The sequence below is a fragment of the Entelurus aequoreus genome, linkage group LG04, assembly GCF_033978785.1.
Source record: "Entelurus aequoreus isolate RoL-2023_Sb linkage group LG04, RoL_Eaeq_v1.1, whole genome shotgun sequence".
NCBI lineage: Eukaryota > Metazoa > Chordata > Actinopteri > Syngnathiformes > Syngnathidae > Entelurus > Entelurus aequoreus.
In genome coordinates this window covers 15,670,971-15,689,739 of record NC_084734.1, presented here as the reverse complement: position 1 = coordinate 15,689,739, position 18,769 = coordinate 15,670,971, and the positions used below count along the sequence as shown (strand labels likewise).

At 38.4% G+C, this 18,769-nt stretch overlaps 1 protein-coding gene across 2 annotated transcripts in view; it reads right to left on the bottom strand.

Annotated features, from left to right (window-relative positions):
* The window catches only part of inppl1b (inositol polyphosphate phosphatase-like 1b), a 94,489-nt gene that overhangs the window by 32,013 nt on the left and 43,707 nt on the right, over positions 1-18,769 (bottom strand). For both annotated transcript variants that reach the window (XM_062044310.1, XM_062044311.1), the window contains exons 17-22: positions 14,774-14,862; positions 12,438-12,519; positions 12,286-12,375; positions 9,599-9,712; positions 1,860-1,948; positions 1,697-1,784 (exon numbers count right to left, since the gene is read on the bottom strand). In XM_062044310.1, coding sequence (XP_061900294.1) covers positions 1,697-1,784; positions 1,860-1,948; positions 9,599-9,712; positions 12,286-12,375; positions 12,438-12,519; positions 14,774-14,862 — 552 coding nt within the window. The remainder of the gene's footprint in view (positions 1-1,696; positions 1,785-1,859; positions 1,949-9,598; positions 9,713-12,285; positions 12,376-12,437; positions 12,520-14,773; positions 14,863-18,769) is intronic.

The window sequence follows — 18,769 nt, the reverse complement described above, 5'->3', positions numbered from 1 at the left end:
ATGTAAATATAAACGGAATGCAATGATTTGAAAATCATTTTCAACCCATATTCAGTTGCATATGCTACAAAGACAACATATTTGATGTTCAAACGGATAAACTTTTTTTTTTTGCAAATAATCATTAACTTTAGAATTTGATGCCAGCAACACGTGACAAAGAAGTTGGGAAAGGTGGCAATAAATACTGATAAAGTTGAGGAATGCTCATCAAACACTTATTTGGAACATCCCACATATGAACAGGCAAATTGGGAACAGGTGGGTGCCATGATTGGGTATAAAAGTTCAGTCATTCACAAACAAGGATGGGGCGACGGTCACCACTTTGTGAACAAATGCATGAGTAGATTGTTGAACAGTTTAAGAAAAACCTTTCTCAACCAGCTATTGCAAGGAATTTAGGGATTTCACCATCTACGCTCCGTAATATCATCAAAGGGTTCAGAGAATCTGGAGAAATCACTGCACGTAAGCAGCTAAGCCTGTGACCTTCGATCCCTCAGGCTGTACTGCATCAACAAGCGACATCAGTGTGTAAAGGATATCACCACATGGGCTCAGGAACACTTCAGAAACCCACTGTCAGTAACTACAGTTGGTCGCTACATCTGTAAGTGCAAGTTAAAACTCTCCTATGCATGGCGAAAACCGTTTATCAACAACACCCAGAAACGCCGTCGGCTTCGCTGGGCCTGAGCTCATCTAAGATGGACTGATACAAAGTGGAAAAGTGTTCTGTGGTCTGACGAGTCCACATTTCAAATTGTTTTTGGAAATTGTGGACGTCGTGTCCTCCGGACCAAAGAGGAAAAGAACCATCCGGATTGTTATAGGCGCAAAGTTGAAAAGCCAGCATGTGTGATGGTATAGGGGTGTATTAATGCCCAAGACATGGGTAATTTACACATCTGTGAAAGCACCATTAATGCTGAAAGGTACATACAGGTTTTGGAGCAACATATGTTGCCATCCAAGCAACGTTACCATGGACGCCCCTGCTTATTTCAGCAAGACAATGCCAAGCCATGTGTTACATCAACGTGGCTTCATAGTAAAAGAGTGCGGGTACTAGACTGGCCTGCCTGTAGTCCAGACCTGTCTCCCATTGAAAATGTGTGGCGCATTATGAAGCCTAAAATACCACAACGGAGACCCCTGGACTGTTGAACAACTTAAGCTGTACATCAAGCAAGAATGGGAAAAAATTCCACCTGAGAAGCTTCAAAAATGTGTCTCCTCAGTTCCCAAATGTTTACTGAGTGTTGTTAAAAGGAAAGGCCATGTAACACAGTGGTAAACATGCCCATTCCCAAACACTTTGACACAAGTTGCAGCCATGAAATTCTAAGTTAATTATTATTTGCAAAAAAAAAAAAAAGTTTATGAGTTTGAACATCAAATATGTTGTCTTTGTAGTGCATTCAACTGAATATGGGTTGAAAAGGATTTGCAAATCATTGTATTCCGTTTATATTTACATCTAACACAATTTCCCAACTCATATGGAAATGGGGTTTGTACTACATTCTGTCAGCATTTCAGTTCATCTTCAGCATTTAGACATTCACACGCAATTCATTCAGGAATTGTCTCTTCTGGTACAGTATCATGATCATCCAGCAGGGGCAACGGCAATATAATTAACCAAACAGGAACGTTCGGTACAAACGGCAACAACAAAAAAAGGACTCACCATACGACTCAAAGCCATCACATGACTTGACCGACAGGAGCAGATGCTGATCTTGCAGATAGTCCATGTCAGACTTGAGTGGCAGGAGCTAGGACAAAGAGACGTACGTTACAAGTTAGCGTGGTCGTTATTGTCCTCACATGACCGCCTGGGCGCCGCTCACCTTCGGCAGCTGCTTGAAGGACCAGGCCAGTTTGAGGAAGCCGGGAACGTCGCAGCCTTGCGAGTCATTCTCGCTGGAGCGACGCATCTCTGGAAATGCACGAAGAACATGAATAACTGCCTTCCATCGCGCCACATAATGCTTTATTCTCCGTGCTTAAAATCCTTTTATTTTCTCAAAAATCAATAGTGCATCTTATAACTCGGTGCGCCTTATGTACCATATTTTCTGGACCATAGGGCGCACCGGAACATAAGGCGCACTGCCGATGAGCGGGTTTATTCAGGTCATTTTTCACACAAAAGGAGCACCGGATTATAAGGCGCATTAAAGGGGTCATATGAGGATTTTTTTTCTAAATGTAAAAGACTTCCTTGTGGTCTACATAACATGTAATGGTGGTCCGTTGGTCAAAATGTTGCATAGATGATGTTTTACACATCATCTTAGTATCCATAGGCCCCAGGCCTAAGGACACAACACCACTACACCCAAAGACAATGGGCATATGCACAAACACACTCCCCACCAATGTCCCCTCTAATTTTTCATGTGTGTGAGCAAACGCAAAAACTCCCTGAGCATACAGTGGAGCCCATGTGAGCAACATCAGACGTGCACACTGTGGCTACACCAGCAGCACACCTGTCCCAAACCTGACTAAATAACAAGTTCAATCTCCATCCATCCATCCATGTTCTACCACTTGTCCCTTTCGGGGTGCTGGAGCCTATCTCAGTTGCATTCGGGCGGAAAGCGGGGTACACCCTGGACAAGTGCCCACCTCATCGCAGGGCCAACACAGATAGACAGACAACATTCTCTTATTATTATAATCAAACGTCAGCAGTCATTTCCATTTCTAATATAAGTGTTTAGGCCCAATTACAATGACAATAACAAAAAATATTGTTTTTCATGAACTGTGTACTTGTATTGTTTGTCTGGGTGGAGGTCCTGCTTTGGAAATAGTTTGTACCCCTTTCAGATATTGCATTTAGTTCCCATTAAAACATTCACATGTTGCACAATGAGATGTAAGCAGGGGATCATGTGTACATTCCTGCAACTTCCTGTTTGTAAAAAATATTTTTTTATTAGTATTTATTTAATATACTAACAGCATTTCATGATTCCTCATAAATGACACTAGAATAAGCACACATTTGATTGGTAAATCATAGTGTAACGACCTGGAATTACACTTTATGTGTGGTGTTGGAGTTGTCCGACTTTTAGTGTGGCTGTAAACGCATCGCTGGCTAAGTGCCATATGTGCATGTGTTGGCGCAAGTGAGAAAGAGCGAGCGGCTGCTGTTGATATAACAAAGTTGCTTTTGGTCTGGTTTGTACTGCAGAAAATGACCAGTTTTGCTGGATATAATTTTTTTTACTCATGTTTTGGTGATGTGTTTATGGCCGACAATAAAGAGTTTTGCTCAATAAAGTGATGGATGGAATTCATGTCCTAAAAGCGTCTCGACAGACGTTACAATATTTGAACAATGATGACGAAAACTATTTTCTCTGTCATGTCCGTGTCGTGTCAAAAATTACTATGCACTTATTTTTGTATTTGATTTTGTGCGTGGCATAGATTTGCCGTGCGCAGAGGACGCTTGAGCAGTGCGCAATTGCACAGGCGCGCACCTTAGAGGGCACATTGCTCCCCACCCCCACCCCACGCCTTCACCACCGCTTGATTTCCCTTCGCCAGATGGACGGCTGAGTAGCGCTTTATAGCAGCAGGCCGGCCTCCAGGGTGCCCAACTCCCCCCCTCTTTTGTGAGTTGTTGTGATTATATGTAACATGCTTATGTGTGCTATGGCAAATGAGTTTTTTTCCCTTGGACTCAGTCTGGACCCCCTCCCGAGGGTCCAGCCTTTGACTGATATTTCTTACGCTTCCCCCCTATCCCAATATCACCTTTTTCCCACCTTTTTTAAGGAGCGCCGTAAGTGGCTGATCCTTTGGCGGTCCTGTCTTGTCTCCCTGTAACGTATTTCTGCTCTTAGTGGGACTGTGCCGAAAATGTAATTTCAGTTCTTATGTGTCTTGTACATGTTAGAAGAATGGACAGCAATAAAGCATCCTGAATCCTGAATCTTCAAGTTGCTTTCTGACAGTCTCTTCAGGATGCGCCGTTTTGTGGGCGGTCTTATTTATGTGACTCACCTTCGACAGCGTCTTCGCCCCGTCATATTTGTTGTTGCAGTGTAGCGTGCAAGGACGGGAGCGGAAGAAGTGTCGAAAGATGGCGCTAACTGTTTTAATGACATTCACATTTTACTTCAATCAATAACGGAGCAGCATCTCCTCATCCGCGGCTCGCTAGTGCATCAACAACACTCGTGAACCCGTGAAAACCCATCTGACCGGAACTCTCTAATAACTACAGTTCCGTGGGTGAATAATGTAATCTCACTACACCGGTATGTTTTAGCGCTTCCATAACGAGATATAAGTAAGAACTTTACACTACTTTATGTTAGAAATGGCAACAGCGGAGAATGAATGTCCCATAACAAGAAGATAGAGAAAAAGAAGAAGCTTATCGACTACAGTGGCGGACGTGCGCACATTTTCAGGACTTATGCAGATCTCAAATACAGATCAGCAGGTACCAGAAGGTAAGAAAAGTTGGTTTTGCAAAATATTGTGAAACAAAACGCCAGATAATATGTCTGCTAATGGGTGCCATTTTGCGGTCCTTGTACACACACCACAGTAATAATTGTATCTCTGACTACGGTAGCCGTAATGGGTCGACAATCCGTCAAGCGGTGCGGCTTCAAAGTCGTACTAAAACATTTTGACAGATTTTTGAGCGCCGTGTGTAATGTTCTTTATTCTCAATGGAACATTTAAAGTTTTGGTGTTGTTTACTGCCGTCATATTGCATTCTGCACGTATCTCATGTGTGACTGCCATCTACTGGTCACACTTATTACACCATGTACCAAAAAAAATTGCTCCGAGGTCGGTAAGCACAACCAGAATCATTCCGTACATTAGGCACACCAGGTTATAAGGCGCACTGTCGATTTTTGAGAAAATTGATTTTATGTGCGCCTTATAGTCCGAAAAATACTATATGTATTAATTCTGGCTGTGCTCACTGACCTCGAACCAATTTTATGTGATACACGGTGTAATGGCAATCATACATAAAAGATATGTGTGGACTGCAGGTTGACACCTGTTCAGTAAATGACGCTAGATAGTAGGCAAGCAAGACCAAAACGTTGATGTTTCATTGAGAATAAAGAACATTACACATGGCGCTCAAAAATGTGTCAAAAAGCTACGAAGTCGCACCGCTTGATGGATTGTGGGATTATTAGGGCAGACGTACTGTGCTTCAACATACGGGTATTATCATGGTGTGTGTGGAAATCAAACCGTGAAGGCAATGCGTGGATATTTAAAAAACAATCCTGCCTTCCTTCATGCTTCCTCAAAACGAACGGATTTGTCACCGGATTATCCATTTATAGTATAAATCTACCCACAGGGCCTTTCTGTGCGTCCGCCATCGTAGTCAATAAATGTTCTCGATCCTCTTGTTTGGGGGCAGACTGGCACTGTTGCCATTTCTAATACAAAGTAGCGTATGGTTCTAACTTACATCTGTCAGTAAACCCGCTATGGAATCGCTAAAAATTACAACAAAAAGACGGCAGGAGAAGACGCTGTCGCACATAAATAAGGCGCATTGTGAAGAGACGGTCAGAAAGCAGCTGTAAAAGGTATGTAAAACATCATCAATGCAACATTTTGAGCAAAGAACGAACATTACATGTTATGTAGACCACAAGGAAGTGTTTTAAATGCAGGGGGAAAAAACATAAAATGATCCCTTTAACGCGCCTTATAATCGGTGCGCCTTACACTGCAAAAACTGAAATCTAAGTAAGATTAAATATCTCAAATAAGGGTGATATTTGCTTGTTTTCTGTCTGATTAGATATTTACTCTCACTAAGCAGATTTTATGTTAGAGTGTTTTACTTGTTTTAAGGGTGTTGGTCCTAAATGATCTCAGTAAGATATTACAGCTTGTAGCTGAGATTTGATGACCTATATTGAGTAAAACATGCTTGAAACTAGAATATCAACTGTTGCAAAGCTGTGTCATCAACACTCACAAGTATAAAACTACTTTTTTTAAGTGATAATTTCTTATTTCAAGCATTAAATTAAAAAATCGACAGCCAAATGAACGTTGCTGTTTTATTTTCAATCAAACAATAGAAAAGATGTACTCCTATAGTAGTACAGTTGGCACAATACAGTAAACGGACAGTTAATATTTAAACATTTGACATTCCAAACAATTTTGAACAGAAATAGTTCATGCACATTCAGATAAATTCTTAAAAAATTACAATAAAAAAAAAATTGGCCGGGGGCCGGACTGTAAATAAATGATATATGTATATATATATATATATATATATATATATATATATATATATATATATATATATATATATATATATATATATATATATATATATATATATATATATATATATACACTACCGTTCAAAAGTTTGGGGTCACCCAAACAATTTTTTGGAATAGCCTTCATTTCTAAGAACAAGAATAGATTGTCGAGTTTTAGATGAAAGTTCTCTTTTTCTGGCCATTTTGAGCGTTTAATTGACCCCACAAATGTGATGCTCCAGAAACTCAATCTGCTCAAAGGAAGGTCAGTTTTGTAGCTTCTGTAACGAGCTAAACTGTTTTCAGATGTGTGAACATGATTGCACAAGGGTTTTCTAATCATCAATTAGCCTTCTGAGCCAATGAGCAAACACAGTGTACCATTAGAACACTGGAGTGATAGTTGCTGGAAATGGGCCTCTATACACCTATGTAGATATTGCACCAAAAACCAGACATTTGCAGCTAGAATAGTCATTTACCACATTAGCAATGTATAGAGCAGGGGTCACCAACCTTTTTGAAACCAAGAGCTACTTCTTGGGTACTGATTAATGCGAAGGGCTACCAGTTTCATACACACTTAAATAAATTGCCAGAAATAGCCAATTTGCTCAATTTACCTTTAACTCTATGTTATTATTAATATTTAATGATATTTATCTTTGTGGAAACACTGATCATCTTAATGATTTCTCACATTAAATATATATAGAAACAGATAAATATAAATATGCAACACTTTATTTTTATATTTTCTCTAAGTGCACATTTTTCAAATTGAACATTTTCAAATGATCACTTCTAAGACAGTCTTGTGAAATCACAATATCTCATTTTAACTAGCTAGCCACTAACATTTTTTTAACAAATCATGAATTACTTTGCACCATGTTTGTACAAATAATAACTCATGTAAAAGAAAAGAAAAGAAAAAAATAATTTATGGAACATCATTAGTAATTTTTCCTGATTAATATTAATTTTAGAATTTTGATGACATGTTTTAAATAGGTTAAAATCCAATCTGCACTTTGTTAGAATATATAACAAATTGGACAAAGCTATATTTCTAACAAAGACAAATCATTATTTCTTCTAGATTTTCCAGGACAAAAATTTTAAAAGAAAATCAAAAGACTTTGAAATAAGATTTAAATTTGATTCTACAGATTTTCGAGATTTGCCAGAATATTTTTTTGGAATTTTAATCATAATAAGTTTGAAGAAATATTTCACAAATATTCTTCGTCGAAAAAACAGAAGCTAAAATGAAGAATTAAATTAAAATGTATTTATTATTCTTTACAATAAAATAAATAAATTTACTTGAACATTGATTTAAATTGTCAGGAAAGAAGAGGAAGGAATTTAAAAGGTAAAAAGTTATATGTGTTTAAAAATCCTAAAATCATTTTTAAGGTTGTATTTTTTCTCTAAAATTGTCTTTCTGAAAGTTATAAGAAGCAAAGTAAAAAAATAAATGAATTTATTTAAACAAGTGAAGACCAAATCTTTAAAATATTTTCAGGGATTTTCAAATTCTATTTGAGTTTTGTCTCTCTTAGAATTAAAAATGTCGAGCAAAGCGAGACCAGCTTGCTAATTGTGGGGAGGCGGTGCCGGCGGACCGACGGCGCCCGCTCCAAGATGGCGGCGAGGAGGCGTGGACGAGCGAGCGGCAAGGAGGGGCGCGCCGGGAGCGACGCCGCAATCAGCATAAGGTGCGTGGAGCGCGGAGCTGTGGACAGTGCAATCACCCTCTCGGACCGTATAAAAGGGTGAGAGACGTGAACATCAAGGGAGGAGACTGAGAAAGACGGCGGACGGGAGGAAACCATCCTCTGCTGCCACGCAAACGACGGCGACGTGCTGCTGAAAAGCAGACGGCGGACGGGAGGAAACCATTCGTGTGCTCACGTGAGAAAAAAGACAGCTGCTGAAAAGCACGCAAAAGACTCTGATTGAAATAATAAAGAAGTCTAAAGCGTCTCACGACAATGTCTTCCCTGGATGGTCCTGAGAACCCGCACGACAGTTAGGACTGTCACACTAGTAAATAAATAACATTTAAAAAATAGAGGCAGCTCACTGGTAAGTGCTGCTATTTGAGCTATTTTTAGAACAGGCCAGCGGGCTACTCATCTGGTCCTTACGGGCGACCTGGTGCCCGCGGGCACCGCGTTGGTGACTCCTGGTATAGAGTGTATTTCTTTAAAGTTAAGACTAGTTTAAAGTTATCTTCATTGAAAAGTACAGTGCTTTTCCTTCAAAAATAAGGACATTTCAATGTGACCCCAAACTTTTGAACGGTAGTGTGTGTATATATATATATATATATATATATATATATATATATATATATATATATATATATATATATATATATATATATATTCCTTGCACACTAATTGACTGAAAGAGCACGCACTTGGTGCGATGATGTCACGTTATCGATGGAAAAATGCCTTTTTAGACCATATGATTTGCCTGAGCGGCTAGGAGACCCTGAGAGTAACAAGCGGTTGCCTTGTTGCCTTTCCATTAAGAACAATAAATTAGTTTTTAGTATAACTTTGCTGGTTTCAAGAAATGTAATGCCGAGCGCATATCATTATGTCAAGATAATGGCACTAGCATTTTAAGAATATTTTTCAACATACTGAGAAAAAAGGTCTCATATTATTTTTTCTATCAAGAAAAGTGCACTTGTTATTAGTAAAAATATACTTATTTTAAGGTATTTTGGGGTTCATTGAGGTTAGCTAATTTTCCTTGTTTTGGAAAGTCTTGACAAGCCGAATTTTCTTGTTCTATTGGCAGATAATTTTGCTTAGTTCAAGTAAAATACCCCTCATTTTTGTATTTTTTTTCCCTCGTTTTTGAACACTGACTTTTTGCAGTTAGGCGTACGGTTCTAACTTACATCTGTCAGTAAACTCGCTATGGAATCGCTAAAAACCACAACAAAAGACGGCGGGAGAAGACGCTGTCGAAGTGGAGGCACATAAATAAGGCGCTTTCAGAAAGCAGCTGTAAAAGGTATGTAAAACATAATCAATGCAACATTTTTGAGCAAAGAACCACCATTACATGTTCTGTAGACCACAAGGAAGTGTTTTAAATGCAGGGAAAAAAATCACACTACGACCCCTTTAACGCGCCTTATAATCCAGTGCGCCTTATTTATGAAAATAGACCCGTTCATCGACAGTGCGTCTTATAATCCTGGTCCGAAAAATACGGTACACAGCTTTTGATGGTATATTTTCAACAAGACTGTACTGTACCTTCAAGGCAAGTGGAAGAGAAGTCAATGAAGAAGCGTTCCTTGCTCGCCGTCTTCACAATGGCCTCGATGCCTTCAAGTTCGATCCAGGCCTTCTCCACGCCTGAGCATGGATCTGTTTGACATGAGACCGGTCACATGAGGAGGGAGCTCTGGCCGTGTGTACGTACAGTCGTGGTTAAAAGTTTACATACACTTGTAAAGAACATAATGTCATGGCTGTCTTGAGTTTCCAATCATTTCTACAACTCTTATTTTTTTGTGATAAAGTGATTGGAGCACATACTTGTTGGTCACAAAAAACATTCATGAAGTTTGGTTCTTTTATGAATTTATTATGGGTCTACTGAAAATGTGAGCAAATCTGCTGGGTCAAAAGTATACATACAGCAATGTTAATATTTGCTTACATGTCCCTTGGCAAGTTTCACTGCAATAAGGCGCTTTTGGTAGCCATCCACAAGCTTCTGCTTGAATTTCTGACCACTCCTCTTGACAAAATTGGTGCAGTTCAGCTAAATGTGACATGGACTTGTTTCTTCAGCATTGTCCACACATCTAAGTCAGGACTTTGGGAAGGCCATTCTAAAACCTTCATTCTAGCCTGATTTAGCCATTCCTTTACCACTTTTGACATGTGTTTGAGGTCATTGCCCTGTTGGAACACCCAACTGCGCCCAAGACCCAACCTCCGGGCTGATGATTTTAGGTTGTCCTGAAGAATTTGGAGGTAATCCTCCTTTTCCATTGTCCCATTTACTCTCTGTAAAGCACCAGTTCCATTGGCAGCCAAACAGGCCCAGAGCATAATACTACCACCACCATGCTTGACGGTAGGTATGGTGTTCCTGGGATTAAAGGCCTCACCTTTTCTCCTCCAAACATATTGCTGGGTATTGTGGCCAAACAGCTCCATTTGTGTTTCATCTGACCACAGAACTTTCCTCCAGAAGGTCTTATCTTTGTCCATGTGATGTCAGATGAAACAAAATAGACCCATAATAAATTAATAAAATAACCAAACTTCATGAATTGTCAGAATAATTGTATATGAATTATCACACAACTTGTTTGCTATTAGTTCAGGTTGCCCCGCGTGAAGACAAAAGCTGTCTTTGATCTAATCAAGCAAAAGGCGGACGGCTCGTAAACCTCCACTGTGTGCGATGGAATGCGCCGTAGAGGTGTCGGTTTCTCAGATCTTGGACAGACACAGGAAGGACCTTATCAGGACCCCTTGTCATAACCACAACACCAGGGGGAGCTCCACAAACCACGTTAAACCCAGATTCCGATCTAACAAAGGTCTTAACTCATTCTCCTTCTATGCCACATCAATATGGAATGCACTCCCAACAGGTGTAAAAGTAAGTGCATCTCTATCCTCCTTCAAAACCGCACTAAAAGAACACCTCCAGGCAACTTCAACCCCTGACTAACACCCTCCCCCCTCCACATCACACCTCCCCGGATTGTAAATAACCAAATGTAAATAATCAAACGTATTTCTAATGTATATACTTGTTCTTATGCTATCTGAACTCACTATGTTCTCTGCTCGCTGTACATATCCTACCAAGTCAGACCTACACTGTTTCAATGTCCATTTCTCTGATGATGCAATTGTTGATGACTGAAGTGCTGATATCAACCAAACCCTCCTCATCCCACCCCCCGGATTGTAAATAATGTAAATAATTCAATATATATACTCTGATGATTAACTTGTGTGATGACTGTATTATGCTGATAGTATATATGTGTACCATGAATTGATTTACATGGACCCCGACTTAAACAAGTTGAAAAACTTATTCGGGTGTTACCATTTAGTGGTCAATTGTACGGAATATGTACTGTAAATGATAAATGATAAATGGGTTGTACTTGTATAGCGCTTTTCTACCTTCAAGGTACTCAAAGCGCTTTGACAGTATTTCCACATTTACCCATTCACACACACATTCACACACTGATGGCGGGAGCTGCCATGCAAGGCGCTAACCAGCAGCCATCAGAGGCAAAGGGTGAAGTGTCTTGCCCAAGGACACAACGGACGTGACTAGGAAGGTAGAAGGTGGGAATTGAACCCCAGTAACCAGCAACACTCCGATTGCTGGCACAGCCACTCTACCAACATCGCCACCCCACCCCTAACTGTGCAATCTACTAATAAAAGTTTCAATCAATCAATCAATCAAAAAACCCGAAATCTACAAGCAGAGAGGGGGCAAACCTGACACTGCTCCAAGCACCTTTTTGTTTGAACTGTTTATGGCCCAGTGCAGCAGCTGTTTATGACCCCTCCCCTTAGAAGCAGCTGCAGCTATGTAATCAGGAAATGCCCAAATAAATGAGGAGGCGTGTGGAACCCTTTCCTCAGAGCGGCGGGGTGACACTGTACGAGGGTGCAGGTCGACGCGCTCTCCTCATGAGCTAAATTGAATCCTGTCTCTGTTTGATTCCTTGCTTCTTGTCTTGTTTAGATGGTAGATAGTTCGGTGTTTGAACCTGACATGAATGTGTTTTGTGACCAACAAGTATGTGCTCCAATCACTCTATCACAAAAAAATAAAGAGTAGTAGAAATTATTGGAAACTCAAGACAGCCATGACATTATGTTCTTTACAAGTGTATGTAAACTTTTGACCACGACTGTATAAGTATGAAAAGTCCTAAGTGGCACACCTGCTTTGGCGCTGGACTGTGACGTCACACCCACTTGGAAGGTAGAAAAAACAGGCGAGTGATCGCTGGTGAAGATATCATCTGTGCAGCCTGGTCATAGACGGCTGTGTCAATCAAACTCTCATTTTTCATCTCTTCGTTCAAAGTCTCACCGTACGCCGTGCAGAGAACATGCGTGTCCGGGTACGACTTCCACAGAATCCTGTCACACCACGACGGAACGTTGACCCGCACCTAAAAGAATACAATTATTGAATTATTGGCTGCAAAGGATATTTCCAACCCGGTTGAAAATTCCAGTTTAGTCTGTGTGTGTCAATTGAGGGGCTATTTTTAGCCATTGTGGCAGCTGCTGGTTTTACGTTACACATAACAATACTTGAAGCAGAGTCACTAATACACATGGAATGTGGGTTAAGTCATCTTTCTACGTGAGTTACTTTCATAGTGCAGCACATGCTTTGTATTGCACCTTCTTATTTTAGCGGTGCCTCAGAATAAAGGGGCTAGACCAAGGGTGTCAAAGTCGTTTTCATTGAGGGCCGCATGGCAGTTATGCTTGCCCTCAGAGGGCCGCTTTAAACAATGAGTAAAATATGAATATACATGTATATTAGGGCTGTGAATCTTTAGGTGTCCCACGATTCGATTCAATATCGATTCTTGGGGTCACGATTCGATTCAAAATCTATTTTTTTTTTCAATTCAACACGATTCTCGATTCAAAAACGATTTTTTCCCGATTCAAAAGGATTCTCTATTCATTCAATACATAGATTTCAGCAGGATCTACCCCAGTCTGCTGACATGCAAGCAGAGTAGTAGATTTTTGTAAAAACTTTTATAATTGTAAAGGACAATGTTTTATCAACTGATTGCAATAATGTAAATTTGTTTTAACTATTAAATGAACCAAAAATATGACTTATTTTATCTTTGTGAAAATATTGGACACAGTGTGTTGTCAAGCTTATGAGATGTGATGCAAGTGTAAGCCACTGTGACACTATTGTTCTTTTTTAAAAAAATTTTATAAATGTCTAATGATAATGTCAATGAGGGATTTTTAATCACTGCAGTGTTGAAATTGTAACTAATATTGATGCTGTTGTTGATGATATTCATTTTTGTTTCACTACTTTTGGTTTGTTCTGTGTCGTGTTTGTGTCTCCTCTCAATTGCTCTGTTTATTGCAGTTCTGAGTGTTGCTGGGTCGGGTTTGGTTTTGGAATTGGATTGTGTTATGGTAATGATGTGTATTGTTTTGTTGATTGATTAATTAAAAAAAATAAAAAATAAATAAATAAATAAATAAATTTAAAAATCAATAAAAAAAAATAATATTTTTTTAAAAATGAGAATCAATTCTGAATCGCACAACGTGAGAATCGCGATTCAAATCGATTTTTTCCTACAACCCTAATGTATATATATAATACAAAACCCAAAACCAGTGAAGTTGGCACATTGCTAAATGGTAAATAAAAACAGAATACAATGATTTGCAAATCCTTTTCAACTTATGTTCAATTGAATAGACTGCAAAGACAAGATATGTAATGTTCCAACTGGAAAACTTTATTTTTTGCAAGTTTTAGCTCATTTGGAATTGAATGCCTCGAACATGTTTCAAAAAAGCTGGCACAAGTAGCAAAAAAGACTGAGAAAGTTGAGGAATGTTCATCAAACACTTATTTGGAACATCCCACAGGTGAACAGGCTAATTGTTGAACTAATTTGGTCCTCCGGACCAAAGAGGAAGAGAACCATCCGGATTGTTATAGGTGCAAAGTTAAAAAGCCAGCATCTGTGATGGTATGGGGGTGTATTATTTTACTATAAAAACTGGCAGGTCAGTCACCAGAATTTTACAGTAAAATCAGTGGGTTTTTTACAGCATATAAACAAATTGAATAAATGGAATGGAATGGAGAAACAATATCACTGTTTTTAGCTGTAACATTCAAGCAACAGAGCTGCCAGGATTTTTTTTACCGTCAAATCTTGTTTTGTTTTATTTTATTTTATTTTTATGTTTTAGTGTCTTACTGTATATGGAAAAAAACAGTAGCAAAGTTGATTTTACGGTAAAAAACTCAGTCGGCGGAATTTAACCGTAAAATGTATTGTCAATTTTACAGTCTACAATTTGATTGATCAGTTGTTTTGAAATCTTAAGTCAAACAGATATTTAAGTACAGTATTTATCTTTATTTGAACAAAAAATATTTTTGGAATACATGATAATATAATATTTTGATAATGTTGAATATAAAAAGATATGCAATTGCATGCAGTACATGGTTTTTCATGTCAAAAGGGAAATAACAAATATATTTAGTAAGAACAGATTAACGCATTATATTTCCAGGCAATAAAATATTGTGGCGGGCCAGATTTTGATTTTGAGTTTGACACCTGTGGCCTCTAGTCCAGCACTGTTGTAAATATTGTGTCTCGAAAAACTGAAAAAAAAATCAACACTCACCCCTGAAGTTTTGTACTTTTGCCACAGGTAGCAGTCTCTTGAGCCTCTTTCGTACCGATAGGTGGGTGGAAATGCGATCTTGTCTTCCTCTTTTAAAACAAACAAACACAAAAGCATTTCACTTACGATTCTCAGCAAATAGCTTGAACAAAACAATATTGCTTTTTGGGCGTGGTGATTAGGGATATAACTACTCAGAACATAAAAAAACACATACAAGTACCGTATTTTCCGGATCATAGGGCGCACCGGATTATAAGGCGCACTGCCGATGAATGGTCTATTTTCGATCTTCTTTCATATATAAGGCGCACCACATTATAAGGCGCATTAAAGGAGTCATAATATACACACTACCGTTCAAAAGTTTGGGGTCACATTGAAATGTCCTTATTTTTGAAGGAAAAGCACTGTACTTTTCAATGAAGATAACTTTAAACTAGTCTTAACTTTAAAGAAAAACACTCTATACATTGCTAATGTGGTAAATGACTATTCTAGCTGCAAATGTCTGGTTTTTGGTGCAATATCTACATAGGTGTATAGAGGCCCATTTCCAGCAACTATCACTCCAGTGTTCTAATGGTACAATGTGTTTGCTCATTGGCTCAGAAGGCTAATTGATGATTAGAAAACCCTTGTGCAATCATGTTCACACCACTGAAAACAGTTTAGCTCGTTACAGAAGCTACAAAACTGACCTTCCTTTGAGCAGATTAAGTTTCTGGAGCATCGCATTTGTGGGGTCAATTAAACGCTCAAAATGGCCAGAAAAAGAGAACTTTCATTTGAAACTCGACAGTCTATTCTTGTTCTTAGAAATGAAGGCTATTCCACAAAATTATTTGGGTGACCCCAAACTTTTGAACGGTAGTGTATATATTTTTTTCTAAATTGAAAAGACTTCATTGGGGTCTACATAACATGTGATGGTGTACAAAATGTTGCATGGATTATGTTTTTAAAAAGAAGCAGCTTATCGACTACGGCATCGGCACGGACTACAAAGGCAAACGCGCGCACATTTTCAGGACGTATGCAGATCTCAAATACAGATCAGCAGGTACCAGAAGGTAAGAAAAGTTGCTTTTGCATAATATTGTGAAACAAAACACCAGATAATATGTCTTACCTTATACACACACCATAATAATACTCCTATGTTGAAGCACAGTACAATCCATCAAGCGGTGTGGCTTCATAGTTTACCAAAGTCCTACTAAAACATTTTGATGGATTTTTGAGCGCCGTGTGTAATGTTCTATATTCTTAATGGAACATATAAAATGTTGTTTAATTGAGTCATATTGCAGTCTACACGTGTCTCTTATGTTTGACTGCCATCTACTGGTCACACTTATCATTACACCATATACCAAATAAAATAGCTTTACATTAGGCGCACCGGGTTATAAGGCGTTTTGAGGAAAAAAATGGGATTTTAAGTGCGCCTTATAGTCTCGGAAAATACGGTAATTAAAGAAATGACTAAGACCATAAAAATAAATGTTTCCGGCGTATTAGACCTTTTTTATCTGTTCAAGCTCCACAAGTGTACATGCATGCAATGATTTTACCCCACATATGTCTTTTTGTGCCATGGTCTGGGGACAGGCCACACAACGTGTAGTGAAGCCTCTGTTGTCGTTATATAAACAAACACTACAGATATTTGACCAGAAACCAATGAAGCTTCATCACTGCCATATTACCCAAAAGTATAACATGATGAGTTTTGATCATTTTATCCATTTGTCATCTTTAAAAGCTATTTTTAAGTGTCTTCATGGATTAGCCCCTGATGTGATGTGTACATAAATACAAAGATACAGTAGTGAAAGTGTGCAGACCGGAGCTGCAGTTGGTGGGAGCTGTACTGTGAAACGTGCCAGACTGGTCTGGGTTAGTCTGTGTTCTCAGTGAAGGCCTCACATTCGTCAAACTATTTGCCACATGCCAAAATGAAATGCTTTAATTTTCTCAAAAATCAACAGTGCGTCTTATAACTCGGTGCACCTTACGTATGTATTAATTCTGGCTGTGCTCACTGACCTCGAACCAATTTTATGTGGTACACGGGGTAATGATAAGTATGACCAGGTGATGGCAGCCACACATAAAATATACGTGTAGACAGCAGGTTGACGCCTGTTTTTCAATAAATGACGCAGGAGTTAAAGTCACAGTCGAACATTGAACTTTTCTCCACAAAAATGAAAAAAGGGGCTTAAAAAACAGAATTGGGGGTCGCAGCTTTCTGCGAGGTTTGTTCCCCCGGGATGCAAACGGATCACTCCGGACAGAACTTGCAGGTAGGAATATATTTTAATCTTGGAACACAAAAGGGTACAAAAACGGAAAACAAGGCGAAGGCACAACGCGCTGATCGCACTTGAAACAAAAGCTAACACTTAGCATAGACTAGGACAGGGGTCACCAACCTTTTTGAAAGCAAGAGCTACTTCTTGGGTACTGATTAATGCGAAGGGCTACCAGTTTGATACACACTTCAATAAATTGCCAGAAATAGCCAATTTGCTCAATTTACCTTTAACTCTATGTTATTATTAATAATTAATGATATTTACACTTAATTGAACGGTTTAAAAGAGGAGAAAACACGAAAAAAAATGACAATTAAATTTTGAAACATAGTTTATCTTCAATTTCGACTCTTTAAAATTCAAAATTCAGCCGAAAAAAAGAAGAGAAAAACTAGCTAATTCGAATCTTTTTGGAAAAAATTTAAAAAATAATTTATGGAACATCATTAGTAATTTTTCCTGATTAAGATTAATTTTAGAATGTTGATGACATGTTTTAAATAGGTTAAAATCCAATCTGCACTTTGTTAGAATATATAACAAATTGGACCAATCTATACTTCTAACAAATCATTATTTCTTCTAGATTTTCCAGAACAAAAATTTTAAAAGAAATTCAAAATACTTTGAAATAAGATTTAAATTTGATTCTACAGATTTTCTAGATTTGCCAGAATATTTTTTTTGAATTTTAATCACAATAAGTTTGAAGAAATATTTCACAAATATTCTTCGTCGAAAAAACAGAAGCTAAATTGAAGAATTAAATTAAAATGTATTTATTATTCTTTACAATAATAAAAAAAAAAAAATTACTTGAACATTGATTTAAATTGTCAGGAAAGAAGAGGAAGGAATTTAAAAGGTAAAAAGGTATACATGTTTAAAAATCCTACAATTATTTTTAAGGTTGTATTTTTTCTCTAAAATTGTCTTTCTGATAGTTAAAAGAAGCAAAGTAAAAAAATGTATGAATTTATTTAAACAAGTGAAGACCAAGTCTTTAAAATATTTTCTTGGATTTTCAAATTCTATTTGAATTTTGTCTCTCTTAGAATTAAAAATGTCAGGCAAAGCGAGACCAGCTTGCTAGTAAATAAATACAATTTAAAAAATAGAGGCAGCTCACTGGTAAGTGCTGCTATTTGAGCTATTTTTAGAACAGGCCAGCGGGCTACTCATCTGGTCCTTACGGGCTACCTGGTGCCCGCGGGCACCGCGTTGGTGACCCCTGGACTAGGACATAGAGAACTTACGTGACATGTGCATGTAGCAAATATTTAGCATGAAACCAGACATGAAGCGAACAATGACGTCAGACTGAGCATGGGGAGCAAGGTGACTAAATAGCTCTCTGATTAGTGGTTGACAGCAGCTGAGCGTGGGACCACTAACCAGAGGCAGGTGAAAATTATAAGTAGCTATGGTAACAAACTCAGGAGGTGCACAAACAGGAACTAAAGGAGTCCAAAACTAACAGAAAATCTGGACCATGGATCATGACAAGAATTGGATGTAGTATGGAGAAATTGGGCCAATTATTTTAAAGCTATTTTTATTTTGTGCTTGTCTTAATCCTTTTGAATGAGTTTTTCACCTTTTCTTTAAAAGCCTAACCAGGGACGAGGGTTGCAAATTAGCCTGTGGCTAGAAGTCTTATGTACTTTGACAT